This window comes from Mytilus galloprovincialis, chromosome 7, assembly GCF_965363235.1.
Source record: "Mytilus galloprovincialis chromosome 7, xbMytGall1.hap1.1, whole genome shotgun sequence".
NCBI lineage: Eukaryota > Metazoa > Mollusca > Bivalvia > Mytilida > Mytilidae > Mytilus > Mytilus galloprovincialis.
In genome coordinates, this window is record NC_134844.1 from 76216915 (window position 1) to 76233721 (window position 16807).

Here is a 16807-nt window from a genome sequence, read left to right on the forward strand (position 1 = left end):
AATCATGCTTTAATTTCTAATGCTTTTCTATCAATTGTTGTAGGCATATCCATACGTAAAATTAATGTATTCTGTCAAGTTTAAGCAGTTTCTGCTGCAGTATATTCGATGTCAATCCTAAAAGCTGTAGTATATTTATATTAACTTTTCTGTCTCATCTGTTTATGTTATATGGGTCTTACTTCTCGGAATATTTCTAAATCCCTATTTTCTTATTCCTATTCCCTTTTCAATGGCATCAATGTACTTGTTAAAATTTATAAGTTAAAACAAAATAACCTTTGCAAAGAGATACTTTTTTAATTATATTCGTGGGAATGCAGCGTTATCAAAATCGTTTAAAGTAGTTGCTGTGTTTCTTTGTGTTCTGAAACAAAACAAATCCTTATATAAAAAAACTATTTACTTATATAAATCTGAATGCTTTGAAGAAGAAAACAGGACTGTTCATTACAAAAACAGGACATATTCATCAAAAAAGGATTTCTTCACAAAATATACTTTTTCATTGTAATAAGTATTTTTGTTTCTGCAATACAATTGTAAGGAAATATGGATTTCATATAGATAAAAGAAGATGTTGTATGAGTGCCAATGAGACAACTTTCCTTCCAAGTCACAATTTGTAAAACTAAACCATTATAGGTCAAAGTATGGTATCAAACACGGAGCCTTGGCTAACAACGAACAGCAAGGTATGAAAGGCCCAACAATTGACTGTTCCATTATAGGAACACATGTCAGTGTATTCAGCTTATAAGTAAATGTGGGGCATAACACCAGTATAACAGGCTACCGACGCAATTGATCAACAGAACACAACCTAGTACACAAAATGTAACTGTTTTGTTTTGCGATGTGTTGATTCGAAATATAAACAGTAAAAGGCAAGAAGCAATATTTTTTTATTTATTATGCATGTTAAAAGTATAACTTTGTTTTTTATTTCTTATGCATTAATGTGATAAATCAACATTAGTACATGAATACTCAGATTATGTACACTTATCTTAATTTCAAACATTCATCTAAGTTCGAATGATTTGACATGCCAATTTGTTAGTTTATAATTGGTTAAGGTTTATTCAAATTTGAGACATCGTAATTATTTTTAAGAAAATTAAAACGTAGAAAATGTAGAAAAATGGGGACGAAACACATTTGAATTTTGATTCGTGAACTATCCGGTAACCGATACACAACTATTGTTTGTCCTTTTGTCTGTCCTCGTTTGAACAGTTCGCTGGCCGTCCTTGTTAGACTTATGATTTGATGTACCCTCTAGGCCTCTTCTCTAATTTCGATGTATTTGAAACTTTCTAAAGAGTCGTTTAAGTTATGTCATTCATATAGTTAGCTGTTTTTGTTATAGGTGATATTTATCATTTCATTTCATTTTATCAATTACAGAAAAATCGCAGGAGGATCTTTGATTTAACAATGAAACAAATATTGAAAATATCTCAAATTTCAAGGCAAATTAAAATACGAGTCTATAAAACATACCAAAATTAATTGTTAAACAATAAAAAAAATGGAAAACAATTACCATATGGCAAATTAAGTACAGTCTTTTTTCTGAAAGAATTGTGTGTTAAACATGGTTTTATAGCTTGTTAAAACTCCCACTTGTATGTTATTTGGGCAATGTTCCGCGTAATTTTAACAAAAAATGGCATCCAAAACAAACAGACACAATTGGTTAATATGAACTGTTTTGTCATCTACAGCAAACCAATAATTACCGTACGATATTATTCAAAAACGAGTTCAGTTATATATTAATCTGTATAAAACTTAATTATATACATATACTAGTTGCTCTGGACATTCTGAATACTCAAGGTTCAACTCGTGAATATTTCGAGAATAACACCGAACAGCAGTATTTGATACTGGCAGCGGTGTATTCGAACTATTTTCTGGAGCTCGAGCTAGGTTTAACTCGTGAATATTTCGAGAATAACACCGAACATCATTATTTGATACCGGCAGCGGTGCACTCGAACTGTTTTCTCGAGCTCGAGCTAGGTTTAACTCGTAGATATTTGGAGAATAACACCGATCAGTATTATTTGATATTGGCACTAGTTTATTCGAACTGCATTCTGATTCTTCTACCAGGTTTAACTCTTGGTTGTTTCGAGAATAACACCGGCCAGCATTATCTGATGTTGGCAGCGGTTCGTTTGAATCTTCTACCAAGGTTAACTCTTGGTTGTTTCGAGAATCACTCCGAGCAGTATTATTTGATGCTGGCAGCGGCTCGTTAGAACTAAATTCTGAATCTTCTACGAGGGTTAACTCTTGGTTGTTTATAGAATAACGCCGAGCAGCATTATTTGATGTTGGCAGCGATTCATTCAAACGGCATTCTGAGTCTTCTACCAGGTTTAACTCTTGGTTGCTTCGAGAATAACGCCGAGCAGCATTATTTGATGTTGGCATCGGTTTGTTCGAACGGCATTCTGTATCTTCTACCAAATTCAAATCGTGGGTATTTCTAGAATAACACTGATCATCCTTATTTGATGTTGGAAGCAGTTCATTTGAACGGCATTTTGAATCTTCTACCAGTTTTAACTCTTGGTTGTTTCGAGAATAACGCCGAGCAGCATTATTTGATGTTGGCATCGGTTCGTTCGAACGGCATTCTGAATTTTCTACCAAGTTTAATTCTTGAAGGTTTCGAGAATAACACCGAGCAGCAATATTTGATGTTGGCAGCGGTTTGTTCGAACGGCATTGCGAATTCTCTACCATGTTTAACTCGTGGTTATTTTGGGAATAACACATGACAGCATTATTTGATGTTGGCCTCGAATCATTCGAACTGTTTTCTGAATCTTCTGAATCATCGTCAAAAGAAGAATCCATTTCAAATTCATCTGAGGGACTAGGCGAATCATCTCCATTATCCAAATCTGAAATGATTGTGTTCAGAACGTTTGATTATAAAAGGAAAAATAATTCGTCTATAAAACATGAAGAAATCAATGAACAAAAAGAAAATGTCTCACAGTCTTCTTATCCTTACCTTAACGATAATAGGTATACTCTTTTCAAAGATAAAAACTAAATGTATCTTTACTGTTCATATGCGTCTGAATGGTTTGCAAGTTGAAAAAAAAAGATGTTGAGGCACACCATGTGACCATTTTGATTAGAAATTAATAATTTATTAATAAAAACCGTTGCTGATGCATTATTGGCTTGCACTCCTATAACAGAATGATGTTTGACATTTAATTTGACCATACGCTGGAGAATGGTTACACATGTGCAAAGCGTGTTTAGTTATAAGATGGAAAAGAATGTTGACTTTAAATATGTCATTTATGATAATTGCCTGATGAAGCAATATACAGACAAAAAAAATTATTTGGCCTTTTTAACTTTTTTGGATTCGAACGTCACTGATGAGTCTTTAGAAGACGAAACGCGTGTCTGGCGTATATACAAAATTTAGTCCTGGTATCTATGATGAGTTTATTTTATATACTCATGAAATAATAACGTGTTGCTTTCATTTTCTAGATATGTGAAGATGAGAAATGAGTGGCAATGCGACAACTCTCCATCAAAGTCACAATTCATAAAAGTAAATCATTATAGGTTAAAGTACGGTCTTCAACGTAGAGCCTTGGCTCACACCAAACCTAGAGCTATAAAGGGCCCCATAAATACTACTGTAAAACTATTCAAACGAGAATAGCCAACGGTTTAATATATATAGATAAAACACATGAAACGAGAAACACTTATGAACCACATCAACAAACGACAACAATTGAACATCAGAATCCTGACTTAGGACAGGTGCAAATAATTGCAGTGCGTTTTAACAGTTTAATGGTACATAACCTTCACCCTTCTCTGAAACAATAGTGTAACATCCCAACATAGAAATACACACTATAAAATATCAATTGGGATTGCGTAACGCCATCAAAAGACAAAGTAGCACACATAAACATACACTGAACGAATAGTTTTAATATATGATACAATGTCAATACAAAATATATAAGATAATACCCCTGTGAAATGTGAAACAATTTCAGAAAAATAACCTGTATTAGAGTCTTATTAAGACGAAACGCGCGTCTGGCGTACTAAATTATAATCCTGGTACCTTTGATAACTATTTACACCACTGGGTCGATGCCACTGCTGGTGGACGTTTCGTCCCCGAGGGTATCACCAGCCCAGTAGTCAACACTTCGGTGTTGACATGAATATCAATAATGTGGTCATTTTAATAAATTTCCTGTTACAAAACTTTGAATTTTTCGAAAAACTAAGGATTTTCTGATCCCAGGCATAGATTACCTTAGCCGTATTTGGCACAACTTTTTGGAATTTTGGATCCTCAATGCTCTTCAACTTTGTACTTGTTTAGCTTTATAAATATTTTGAAATGAGCGTCACTGATGAGTCTTATGAAGACGAAACGCGCGTCTGGCGTACTAAATTATAATCCTGGTACCTTTGATAACTAATTAAATCAAAAATTAAACTTTGAGACAAATCGGTAAAAGTGATTTTGACAACTAACGCTCCATAAACATAAACAAAATAATGATCTTACCAAATTTCTCTTCGTCCATTTGAAATGCAGCAACCTTCAACACTGCTTTGTTTTTCGTGTTGATTTCGCCAAAAAAATGTATTTCCTTGAAAAGCTTTTTTACTGCACGTCGTAAAACCTTGTTGTTTTGCAGAATACGCCTTCTGACTGTAGTTCTAAGTATAATAGAACCAATTTGAACAAATTTAATTCTGAACGGTGTGTCCATGTAATCAGCCGCCTTTTCCAATTCAGATACAACTGTTTCGACTTTTGTCTCATCTGTTGTCTCTATTTGCCATTTTATGTAGCAGATTTCGTCTAATAATATGATAAAATTAAATTCTTAAAAACAATATGCTAAATTATGAAGTGATAAATTTCAAAAATACAATAATATTTTCAATATGTTGTTATTGTATACATTGTTTTGTAGTATTAGCTTAATTATTTGTCACGTGATTCTAGTGCATACCATAACAAAACTTATTCTTTTTCATATCTTGTAGATATATATGCCTATTTAAACTACCGATACATGTATATCCTTTCACACAACTGTATTATGTGTACGGAATAAATGAACTCTCCATTGTGGAAAAATTCGGTCGATTTTCATAAAATACACTTCATAAACAGGTCTGGAGAAAAATTTAAAAATGCATATATAATATAATGAAAATGATGAAAAAGAAATTCTAGTATAGGGAAAATCCATCTCAAAAAGTATTGAATTGATGTTAAGGACGTTGGTTTTCTTGTTCGTATTGATTCACATTTTTCATGTCGGTGGCCTTCATAGCTAACTTGCAGCCATGTGCTCGTACACATAATATATGATAATGTATAAAGAATTATAAAGTAGTTTAATGCCATTTTAAGACTTTTTGAAAAAGATTTCTCCAATTATAAATGTTTTCAAAATACGACAAAAGCATGCATGGTACTTTTCTATTTAGTAATGACAGTCGCCTTATTTGCTTAAAGAAGAACATAAACATACATTTTATGCTGTGGAAAATTCAATGAACACATTGTAGAATTGCAATCGGTGCATTCATAATATGTTGTGTTGAACAGCGGCCGACAAAAATACTTTTAATTATTATATAAATCAGTTTAGCACTTACTGTCATCTGAAGTGGTTGGTCGTTCTTTATCGTAGTCTGGTTGGTTATCTACAATCAACCATACAAAAGAAAACAAGTTAATTGTTTATATCTTTTAACCCATCATAGAAACTACACTAAACTCTACTTTCTTAAATCAAATGTAAAAACTACGAAAAATACAAGATCTTTATTACTTGATTGCATTTTATTAGCAATAACTGTTGGCAATCATTCCACATCTTCTTTTTTATATTGTATTTAATTGTCTGGAAAATGATAGATATTTATTTGGTGAAATTAAAAATTCCGGTATCTCGAGCTTATAGTTGAAACAATAAGTCGGAAGAACACAAGTTAAGAACAAATAAGCTAAAAAAAATATTGAAAGGTATTCGGGCTCGTTTTCGATATATTTGTTCAATGGCGGACAAAAAGCTTACTCTGACTTTTACCTTATCATTTGTTTTGTATTAATATACTATGGGTGTTAATTCGAATAAAAAGAAATCTAGAATCTCCTTATATTTTGGTCAAGGACCTTTTTATAGGCTATTGAAGTCTTATATGAAAAGAAAAAATTAGTGTTACCAGGCAAAAATTTTACCCTGTATCATATATAAAAACCAAAATGTCTGAACATCTGTCAAAAAAAAGTACATCCATAATCGACATTTAGAGCTATGCATTCTTAATGTGACTGAAACTATTGTGACCCATTTTCATAATACACGAGCATAATTAATTGCAAAAAGTTCCATTACGCTTATTTTGTTTGTTTGTTTTGTTTTGTTTTTATTTTGTCAATTATGTGGGTACTTACTTTTAGTACAGCATATTATTCCTTGTAAACGATTTCGTTTCTTTTTCTTTTCAATTAAATGCATTTGAACTTTGTATAAAATATTCCCTAACTTTACTATTTGTTGTTCTGAAAAAGAAAAAGAAAGTCCCTTTTCAACTATGTTAAAGTATTGCTGCACATGTTTGCTTACTGACGCAACAACGTATCAATATGATATAGATAAACTTAATCCGTATGACATACGTTCTGGATTGAATGTCAATTTACTTGCACAAATTGTTGCAATCAACCAAAGATGGTAAATGATTGAATATTTATTCGCATAATAACAATTTTAACAATGCAATAAATGTCATGTCATTCATGTATTGTAAAAATGTATGTATGATAGTTTAGTTTGAACACCATAATAGACAATAAAAGCTGAAAAATAAAAAAAAGGTGTTACTCTACCCCGACACATAACTCGTTGTTTTTGTCTTCTCCTAAATGCGATTTAGACAATCAATAACATTAAAGATACAAATTTTACTTCACAATGTTCGAGTTTTGACAAATAAAATCTGTTTAAATGGTACGGTAGTATTTACTTTCCGGGAACTAGGTGGTTCTTTTCCATACCCTACTTAGGGTGTCAGAAAATCAATTCCAAATCCTATCTATTCAACCAAATTTAGCAATATTTACCGCTTGCTAAAGTTTTTACATTTATTTTAACTTCATAGAAACCAGGTATACACATATATCGCCTTTATTAAACATGCCAATTTTCAACACATCTTTTACGTTTTCTAAGAAAAATATTGTCCATCACAAGATCATTACTTCTAAAAATCAAATGGCAAAATCAAAAACTCATACACAACAAACAAATGGATAACAACTAACATAATCTAGAAATCAAATACCACTAAAATCTTACAAACTGTGTATATACTGTGTATATATTATTTCGACAGATTAAATTGTTTGGAAGTAAGAATATTTACAAGGTATTTCAGTAATTTTTGAAAATGACCTGATTATCTTATATGAATCTTATACTTACAAAATCGAAAATTTAATACATTTTTTGGTTCTGAAGATCTCTATAAAAGATATAGATGGACAATATATAGCAACATGTACACATGGATGACAAAACATATAAAACAATAATTTTACCAATTCGTATGCAGTCTTCCTCTCGTTTTTTATTAGTTTCCTTCATCTCTTCTTTTATGATAGTATGAATTCCCTGTTGTGAAACAAATAATTACATATATATTAAAACCCAGTTTAGTAACAGGGAAATCAAAATTTAATCTGCACTGGAATTAAAAGAAAATTATGAAGTTAAATAAAGAAAAGGAAAATAAAGGAAAAAAAGAAAAAAATAGCAAATTATTAATGACATTCTTTTACAAATGTGCAACACTTTTATCAGAGCTGCGTAAAGAAAAGTATTAAAGAGGCATTATCTACGATTTTGACAACAATAAAGTAGGCATAATTTTGGTTTGTTTCAAAATTAAAGCAGACTATGAAAACAGTATTTGGCTATAAATATGCAATTTGGTTAAATTTTGTAAAACAAAATAGCAAAAACCATATAGCTGACACTAATTCTACCTCTTTTAGTATGTATGCAACATTTGAATTGGTCGTAAGTTGGAATTAAGTTACGAATGTGCTCAACATATTCAATTATAAGGAGTCAGATTAATTAAGTAGGGGTTAAGTGCATTCGGCAATCCTCGGTAGAATCCGCTACTCTCCTTCTATCATGAGGGTACGGAATCGGCCGAGTTGAGACGAATGGGGTTAAGTGGTATTCTTTTCAATGGCACTACATGGATAAAATCAGAGGATTTCGAAGATCTGGCAAAAAAATCTAAAACAAGAGGAGCGAACACACTAAAGATAACATTCAAACGTACATACGGAGTTAGCACTCACATCCAGTGTTTACAGGCTAGTGAACACTGTAGATTATAATATCAAGCACTTCTGTTGCTTTGTAAACAACACTGTGATACAATTCTCGATATATCTATACTTAGTGCAGATTCAGAGATATAATAGCTGTTACAATTTACTTCCCATATGAACTGGTGTATCGTAACGTATGTTCAAACACTAGAAATTGCAATTGAAAAAAAATGTTGACGGAGCTTTTAGCCTTATTTTATGGCACAAGAAAAAGAAATAATGCATTAGTGCTCGATGAACTGTACAAACTTAAAATGAATAAAAATCCCCCGCAAAAGTTACTCAATGTTTTTGGCGCATTTTAAATTCATTTCAAAACATGGCGTCATACGAATTAAAACGCCAAATCTGAAGGGTTTTTCGTTACGATAACCCTCACGATACGGATACTATTGCACCAAATGGAGTTTTGAGGTAGGTGTTGTTTTATTTTATATTCTATTGCATTATTCACACAAATATGAAAAATTACGAATCGTTACTAATGAAATGTCAACACGGATTTGACGGTAGCTTACGATAAAAAAATGTAATTCAAAAATGGCAAATGCTGAGTTTGAGAATTAGAAAATTTTTTCTAACGGTTATGTAAGAAATTATTAATGCAAGCTATGGATAAAATTCGAATATCATGGCCCAGCCCATACATTTGTATGTAAATTTCCAACTAATATATCACCGAGGGTCCAACTTCGTCTCATACATATCTATGAAAATAAGATTACGTTACGAAGGACCACAGTCAATGAAGAGATGGCATAGTCATATGATATTTATGGTGTTTAAACAGTTTTACCTCTGGAATAATACGTTTCAACTGTTCTGAAATTTCTTCATTGGAAATATTCATATTTTTTAAACGATTTATCTCGTTTGCTATATAACGCATATGTGAATCGTCAATGTAACTTGTTATAGCCAAAATTGCTATTTCTAAGTTATTCCACTTGCTATTAAAATCAGACTCACACATCGTGCCGTTTGTTTGACAATGTGCAAGTTCATTTCTTTGTGTTCGTATCAATTCAAAATGTTGTTGTAAGGTATTGTACAAATTTGACGAGCACGCTCTTATGATTGTAATCATCATCGTTATGTCTAGGTTATCTGTTGTATTGGAACTGATTGCTTTTATCTGAGACAAGCAATACTGAGTGATGACTGTTCCATAAACCGTGTGATGTCCTGGTTTTGGAATACCATTTATAGTATAAAGAGATTTCATCTGCTGCTCAGTTAATACACTTCTTCTATGTGGACTAACAAGAAGCTGCTTGTTACACAAACAACAACGGACTGATGGTTTCCAGAGATGATACATAAAATGCCTATTATTATTCAAAAATGATTCCAAAGAATTATTATTCAACACAATAACATCCATAAACAACCTCAAAATACAAGCAACTTTCACATAGCAAAAGAACCACAACCTCCGGTACAGTAATCCTTCATCTGCCATTATTTGCATAAGACATCAACCTGAAATAGATATACTGGTATGACATACATATTAAATGAAACAGAACAGCAGCCTTCATGTAAAGATTTAGATTATAATTGAAATGTGCAAGTAAATAACCATTGTACAACGTTGTATTACTCTCATTTAATATTGAAACTTTCAGTACAACTCATTAGTGATACTTTCTTTTGAAAAAAAATATACATATTAATACTGTTTATCTAATCTAACACACCAAATGAATTATGTTAGTGAAAACATAGATAGTTTATTCTCTACTGATTCTTTGATCCAACTACAATTCAAGGTATTTATTATTTTAATATCGTATACGCAGGGTGTAAATAATAATGATGATTTTAATTGTTTGTATATTTTTTTTCTAAAATTTATTTACAGGAAGTCACTAAAGTAAACCATTTAAAAAAGATAAATCACAGCCTTCAACTCGGAGCATCGACTCACGGTAAAAACAGCAAGTTATAAAGAGACCCAAAATAGGACTACTGTAAAACAATTAAAAAAGGAAAACCAACAGTATAATCTATATATCTGTATATATAAAAAAAGGAAATCTGAAACACTTATGAACCACATCAACAAACGACAACCATTGAACATCAGGTTCCAGACTCAGGACAGGTTCAAACAAATGCATCGGGTTTAAACGTTTTAATTGGAACCAATCTTCACCCTTAACTAAAACAATAGTGTAACATCACAACATAGAATGAAATTATCAATTGAAAAGGCTTAAAAGACATAAATATAAGATAAATAAAATAAGGGGTGAAATATTTTTTAAAACAATATTAGAAAAACGACAAAAAACCTTGGACTACATGCCGCCAAATAAAAGAATGTACACACGTTAAATAAAAATATTTTTGAAGAAAGGTGTACAGTCATTGAGTATGGAAATTGTTTTATAAAAAAAATATTTTTTGTTGTTCATAGGACGAGAACAGAAATGAAAATATGAAAAAAATGAGATATAACGCTAAATAAGTAAATATACAGTAATATAAAATGCATTACAAATTACACCGAATGAGACCTAACCAATTACACATTTAACCGGGTGTCCGGCTACATGAGCAACACGACAGTTTCTAAATGTGGAGCGTGATCTGCTTATACTTCCGAAGCACCTGTGATCAACCACAGAATTGAGAACATCTCCGGTTTTTGGTGTGGTTCGTGTTCCTTAGTTTTTAGATTTCTTGTTGTGTTCCATCTACGGTTGCTTATCTTTTCTGGTCTTTTTTTTTTGCCATGAAGTTGTCATTTTATTTTGACCTTCTAGTTTGGATGTACTTTCGGTATTTTTGTCTGTCTCGTGTTTTGCTTAGTGCCATTTGATTTTTTTTCTCAATCAGAAAATTTAAACTAGACCCTAAATGCCATTCCAACCATTTCAGTATCTTGAATTATTTGTTCTAAACACATTACCATTATGGAAAATAACAAGTAACAATAAAGATGCAACGCATATTTAGATCTTTGAAATGAAATACTACATAACAAGGAGGTAATATCATAAACGGTTTACATAAAAGAAATATTTACCTGATGTATTTGTTTCTCTCATTTTCGTTTTTTGATTTTATTAGTACATAAAATAAGTTCGATATTACAAAAGAATTCGACGCAGTAAAATATTATTTTGCAAATTTACAGAAAAGAAATGAGACACAATGATGGAAAGTGACAGAAATTCAAACAGAAATGCAGAGAAAATAAATAGAAAATAAACTCATCATAAATACCAGGATTAAATTTTGTATTTACGCCAGACGCGCGTTTTGTCTACAAAAGACTCATCAGTGACGCTCGAATCCAAAAAAGTTAAAAAGGCCAAATATAGTACGAAGTTGAAGAGCATTGAGGACCAACATTCCGAGTTTTGGCAAATACTACTAAGACAATATATGCCTAAGGTAGAAAAAAACTTAGTATTTCAAAAATTAAAACGTTTTGTAAACAGTACATTTATAAATATGACCATATCAATGATAAAATGTAATGACAGAAGTGCTGACTATTGGGCTGGTGATACCCTTGGTGGAATTAATTATTAGAAGTAATGAATATAAAAGGTGTTTTTTTTTAATTCAAATATAAATTTAGATGTACTGTGCATCGTTGTCCGGGAATATTGTTGATGAGTTTAGTTAATATTGCATACGATGTATTCACGACTGGCAAATAAAACGGTGTGTTGATAGTCCTATACATGTTTCAACCGTTAACGAAAGTTTTAAATTTTCATGAAACTTCACATATATTATTCGTGAATTCGTTCAAGAAAATATCCATGGAAATATCCCAAGGGCAAAACGTCTGAAGGAATGAAGATGAACAAAAGGTAATAACTATTAATTCCAAAATAATATTGTCCTCTTAAACCTTTAACATTCAATCAAACCGACATAGAAAAATACATTTACACGAGGTCGCTGTTTATTTATAATTACGTGTTTGTGTAAGCATTATTATAATTTGGAAATGTGTTTTAGTATATGTTATAAATCAAATATGAGAATTTGAGTCAAATCGGTGAACATTATTTTGACAGCTAGTGCCCCTTTAAAAATCTATTTTTAGAAAGTGCAAAACCTAGATTGATAAAAGATCGATGGGACTTTTTAAAGTTACACCCGTTATATTCGTCAAATGACCTTGTAGTTATAACGAATTCAATAGTATAGCTTAAATACTACAAGGTTATCATAAAATGTATTCAGAACAGAAATTTAACATACAACATGATTAACTATCAACTAAGGTTTATAATATATGAACTGAGACACATTATTCGATATCTTACCTCCGATACATTTCTATAATAGTTTAATAAGGCTAGACGCGTGTTTCGTCTACATAAGACTCATCATATAAATATCATTTGTTAAAACCAGCTTCATTGAGATCGTGTATATTTCATAAGGGGTTAGTAGGTGAAGTTTATTTAAATGCTTGTAGTGGTATTATGTCCCTTTATGAAAACAACACAGCCTTTAAGAAAAATCTGAAACGTTTCGCGCGGACAACTGATGTAGAAATTGATATTGAATGATTAAAGGTAATGCAGGAGAACATTAAAAGCTAACAAGTTGTTAGTGTTAGCATTTTTTGTACATATAAATGGAAGTAGGTACTTTATATTGAAGACTTGATCACTTTGATAGGCCACTAGTGTATATGTCACATGAGAAAACATGTTATATTTAAACTAGTTTCCTATTGTGTCTATAACATAAAACGTTAAATATGGGGTTGAAATTTACTGACCCTATATATTTTGCATTATGTCACTATCACACCAACTATATACAGTGTATTAAATCATTGTAAATGTCCCTTTATGATATAAATTAATTTTTCTTTCCTTCTATAAACTGATAAATTTTATTTTCAAGTCTCTAGGTATTTTGGACAGTAGCTAAATCATTGACGTTTACCAAATAACTCCCTTTATTGCACCGCGGGAAAATTATCACGTTGTGATTGGTTTAACGGTGGTGAAACCCTATGAGACCGTAGGGGTAGTTAATTTCATATAGGGTTCATGACGCGTTAATGATGACGTCATCTATTTATGTTGATGTGTTTCATGTTTTTTTTTCAACAAAACGCAGCAGGATAAAGTCCAGCGTGCGATAAATTCGTTAAACGGTTAACTACTGTCCTCTACGGACCATAGAGGGTTTATAAAATCCATAAGGGATATGGATTTTACTAACGATATATGGATCCATAGGGGTCAGTAGCGAACCATATAACTTATAGTATTCGCAAAAACCAAAATACATTCTCGATATTCCTCCAAACCATCATGCTTCTGCAATGATGGTATTGCTTTTGCATGTTTTGTAGTATCTTGCTTGTATTAGTGTTTATTGATATGTGAGACTCCTGAGATTACCCCGGTTGTTGATGGGGTTCATGTTACTGAGTCTTAAGTTTCTTATGATTTGTGTTTCGTTTACTGTTTGGCTGTCGGTTTTTTGTCCCTTTTTGCGATTACGTTGCCAATTCTTTTTTAACTTGTGTTAAGAATGTTAATTTCCTTCCTCCTACAAGTATATCCCGTCCACCGTTTTGTTTTTCGATCAGAACATTTAAACTACACTTAAACTGTTTTTTGGTCTATTTTTGTAACAACTTGTTGTAAATATAATATATCATTGTGGAAACTAGCAAGTAACACTTAAAAGTATCAAATCTTTTTATAAAATATGACCCAATGAGTATACCTTCATTTTAATGTATTAGAATGTAACACATGTTTTAGCTCTACAAAATGAAATACAACATTTCAAATTTCAAAAGATAATATCCTAAATACTGATGTCAATGATGACAGTTTTATTCGAATTTGACGAATTATATTCCAGGGAAATAATGGGGATCGATTCTACGAAAGCCCGCTCCGTTATTACACAGGAACGAAGTTATTTTGATACTCTCTAACAAAACTTATTTTATATTGACGCGTTTAGGTATAAGATATTGTGTTATTATACATTACAATTAAGATTCATACAAATTATTTTCAAATTTAAAACTTTATATAAACGATAGAAAAAAGTAAAACTTAAAATCTTTAAAATACATACATGAAGCAGCCAAAACCTACACAAAATTATCATCTAATTTTAGAAAATGAAAAACCAAGATAGATAAAGTGTTAAGATCGATACGGCTTTGTCCTAACTACCCAATAATTTTGGCCACTAAATTAGACTCAACTAAAATATGCATTTTGCCGTGCAGACAGACTGGAGCCAGCATTTAATCAAATTTTTAATTCAGTACAATACAATAATCTCATATATACATATGCATACATTATATATAACACAGTAATGGTATCTATACTAAGTAATTTAACACACAAGTTTGTGAACCAAAAAATATACTTCCGGCAACAATAGTAATAAATATCTATTAACTTCCAAGAACATTCCAAATGATAAATATCATATTATGAATACCCGTCATAAATAGACACTCGCCGCCCAGGAAAAACCAACTTATAAAGTTTGGAAACCTGCGCACGGAGCAATGCAAGAACCGTTTCTGGGTAATGATGCCGTACTCCATCATGATCATATAAAAAAAAAATTATTTATGCAAAAAAAAGGAAGTTTTAACTGTACGATGTCTACGGTTAGAATGACCACCTAGACAATTTTTTCACGAACCCGCGAAAAACAAATTAACATAACAAAACATTAGGTCACCTGACCCATCGAATCATACATCATTGACCCATACAAAATATTATAGAAACTTTAAGACAGTATTTTTCCGCTATACTGCGAAACGCTGAAAAATATATGTCCTAACTACCCAATAATTATGGCAACTAAATTAGACTCAACTAAAATATGCATTTTGCCGTGCAGACAGACTAGAAAAACAAAGAACGGACGTGAGAAATGCAATATGAATACAATGTAAGATACTAGTCAAAATCATAAATCATAATAAAAAATAAAATTCAAACCCTAAACATTCACAAACCAAGTTTTTTCGTAACCTGAAGCCGATGATCAAGTGAATCGGCCACGTAGCCATCTTTAGCAGTGTCGCTTTTCCACCGACCGTGTCGTTTCCAACAATGTTCGTTTACGTCTGAATTGGCGGCTGCAGTAGCACCACCTGCTCTCAAAGAATGCAAACCAATGTTTAAATCAGGACAAATACTTTTTAACCTAGAAACTATACATTCTCTAGCTCTGGTATAGCTTAACCGTTTATTTTTATATATTAATGAAACTTGTTTTGATCTGAAAATTGGTTTAAATAAAAAATTATCTGATTCAGAATTATTCATAGCTAATTAAAAATACTTTTTCAATAATAAATATGGACAGGCAATTGACTCTCCTTTACAAATGACAATTTCGTCACCTTATCTATATTGATCAGTTTTACTCTTAAATATCTTGATTGAAAAATTATCATCTTTGAAAACTATATCCTTACAACGAATACTGCTTACTTCATCATAGCGAAGAAAACCAGCAAAACATAAAATAATCATAGTTAAATCCCGTATAACAAGTTAATCATTACAATCTTTGTACCTAGAACATAAATTTATCAAAACATCTATGGTAATGTGATCTTTTTTCACTTTCGGTCTTTGTGGTTGTCGTTTTGCAGCTTCCATTAAATTCACAACGAAAGAATTTGTTGTCGGATCTTGAATTCCTTGAATGTTATGCGCCCACTTGATCCCGTAAACGGCAGATTGCACTACACTTTTAGACGAGCCTTTATCCAGTAAATGGGTTAAGTATAACGCAACGTGAATTGGAGAAGCGGGAATAGATTTTCCTCCTTCTTTAGATATAAACTGTTCCCAACGTTTAAAAGAATAAAAATATTTACTATTGGTGTTGCTGCTATGTGAATGTAACAAAAATTCTTCCATTTTCCCACCAAGATGAGTGAAATTTTCTGAAATCGCTCCACACTGTGAAATCTCTTTTTGAATAGTACATTTTAACCCGATCCCTAAAAAAACAAATACAATAATAAATATCTAAAATCTCTGCCATTCAGTATGGCTACGTTTTCCTTCCAGAAAACAATTTCATCTAATGCTTTGCTATTCAAAAGCACAGGAGCGTTCCAACTTGCTCTATACAATAAACAATCGTACATACTGTAAACCAACTTATTTTCGCGAGCGATTTATTTTCGCGACTTTCGCGAGTAGACAAATTACGCGAAAATAATTCGTCGCGAATATGTAAAATTTGGATCTTTCTTTATCAAATTACATCAAGGGAATTAGAAAATCGCGAAATTAAATATCCGCGAAGTGGACTAGAAAGGGTAAAACGCGAAATAAAGTATCCGCGAAAATT

At 31.7% G+C, this 16807-nt stretch overlaps 1 protein-coding gene and 1 pseudogene across 1 annotated transcript; both read right to left on the minus strand.

Annotated features, from left to right (window-relative positions):
* Window positions 1–1008: 1008 nt before the first annotated feature.
* On the minus strand, window positions 1009–9931 carry LOC143081964 (uncharacterized). Its single transcript, XM_076257585.1, has 6 exons — window positions 9252–9931; window positions 7649–7721; window positions 6503–6610; window positions 5701–5748; window positions 4592–4891; window positions 1009–2924 (listed from the first exon to the last, which is right to left on the minus strand). The coding sequence occupies exons 1-6, from the start codon at window positions 9924–9926 to the stop codon at window positions 1798–1800; spliced, it is 2331 nt and encodes a 776-aa protein (XP_076113700.1). The 5' UTR covers window positions 9927–9931; the 3' UTR covers window positions 1009–1797.
* A 5513-nt stretch (window positions 9932–15444) lies between these two features.
* LOC143081965 (integrase/recombinase xerD homolog) lies at window positions 15445–16445 on the minus strand (annotated as a pseudogene).
* Between the last annotated feature and the right edge of the window lie 362 nt (window positions 16446–16807).

What these genes read in the sequence shown, in the direction of transcription:
- LOC143081964 (XM_076257585.1), bottom strand. Translation starts at nt 9,926, where the DNA reads ATGCAAATAATGGCAGATGAAGGATTACTGTACCGGAGGTTGTGGTTC. An exon ending in AATAATATGCTGTACTAAAA is followed by an intron (nt 5,749 to 6,502) that starts GTAAGTACCCAC and finishes GGTTGATTGTAG; the next exon opens with ATAACCAACCAGACTACGAT. An exon ending in AATGGACGAAGAGAAATTTG is followed by an intron (nt 2,925 to 4,591) that starts GTAAGATCATTA and finishes CAATCATTTCAG; the next exon opens with ATTTGGATAATGGAGATGAT.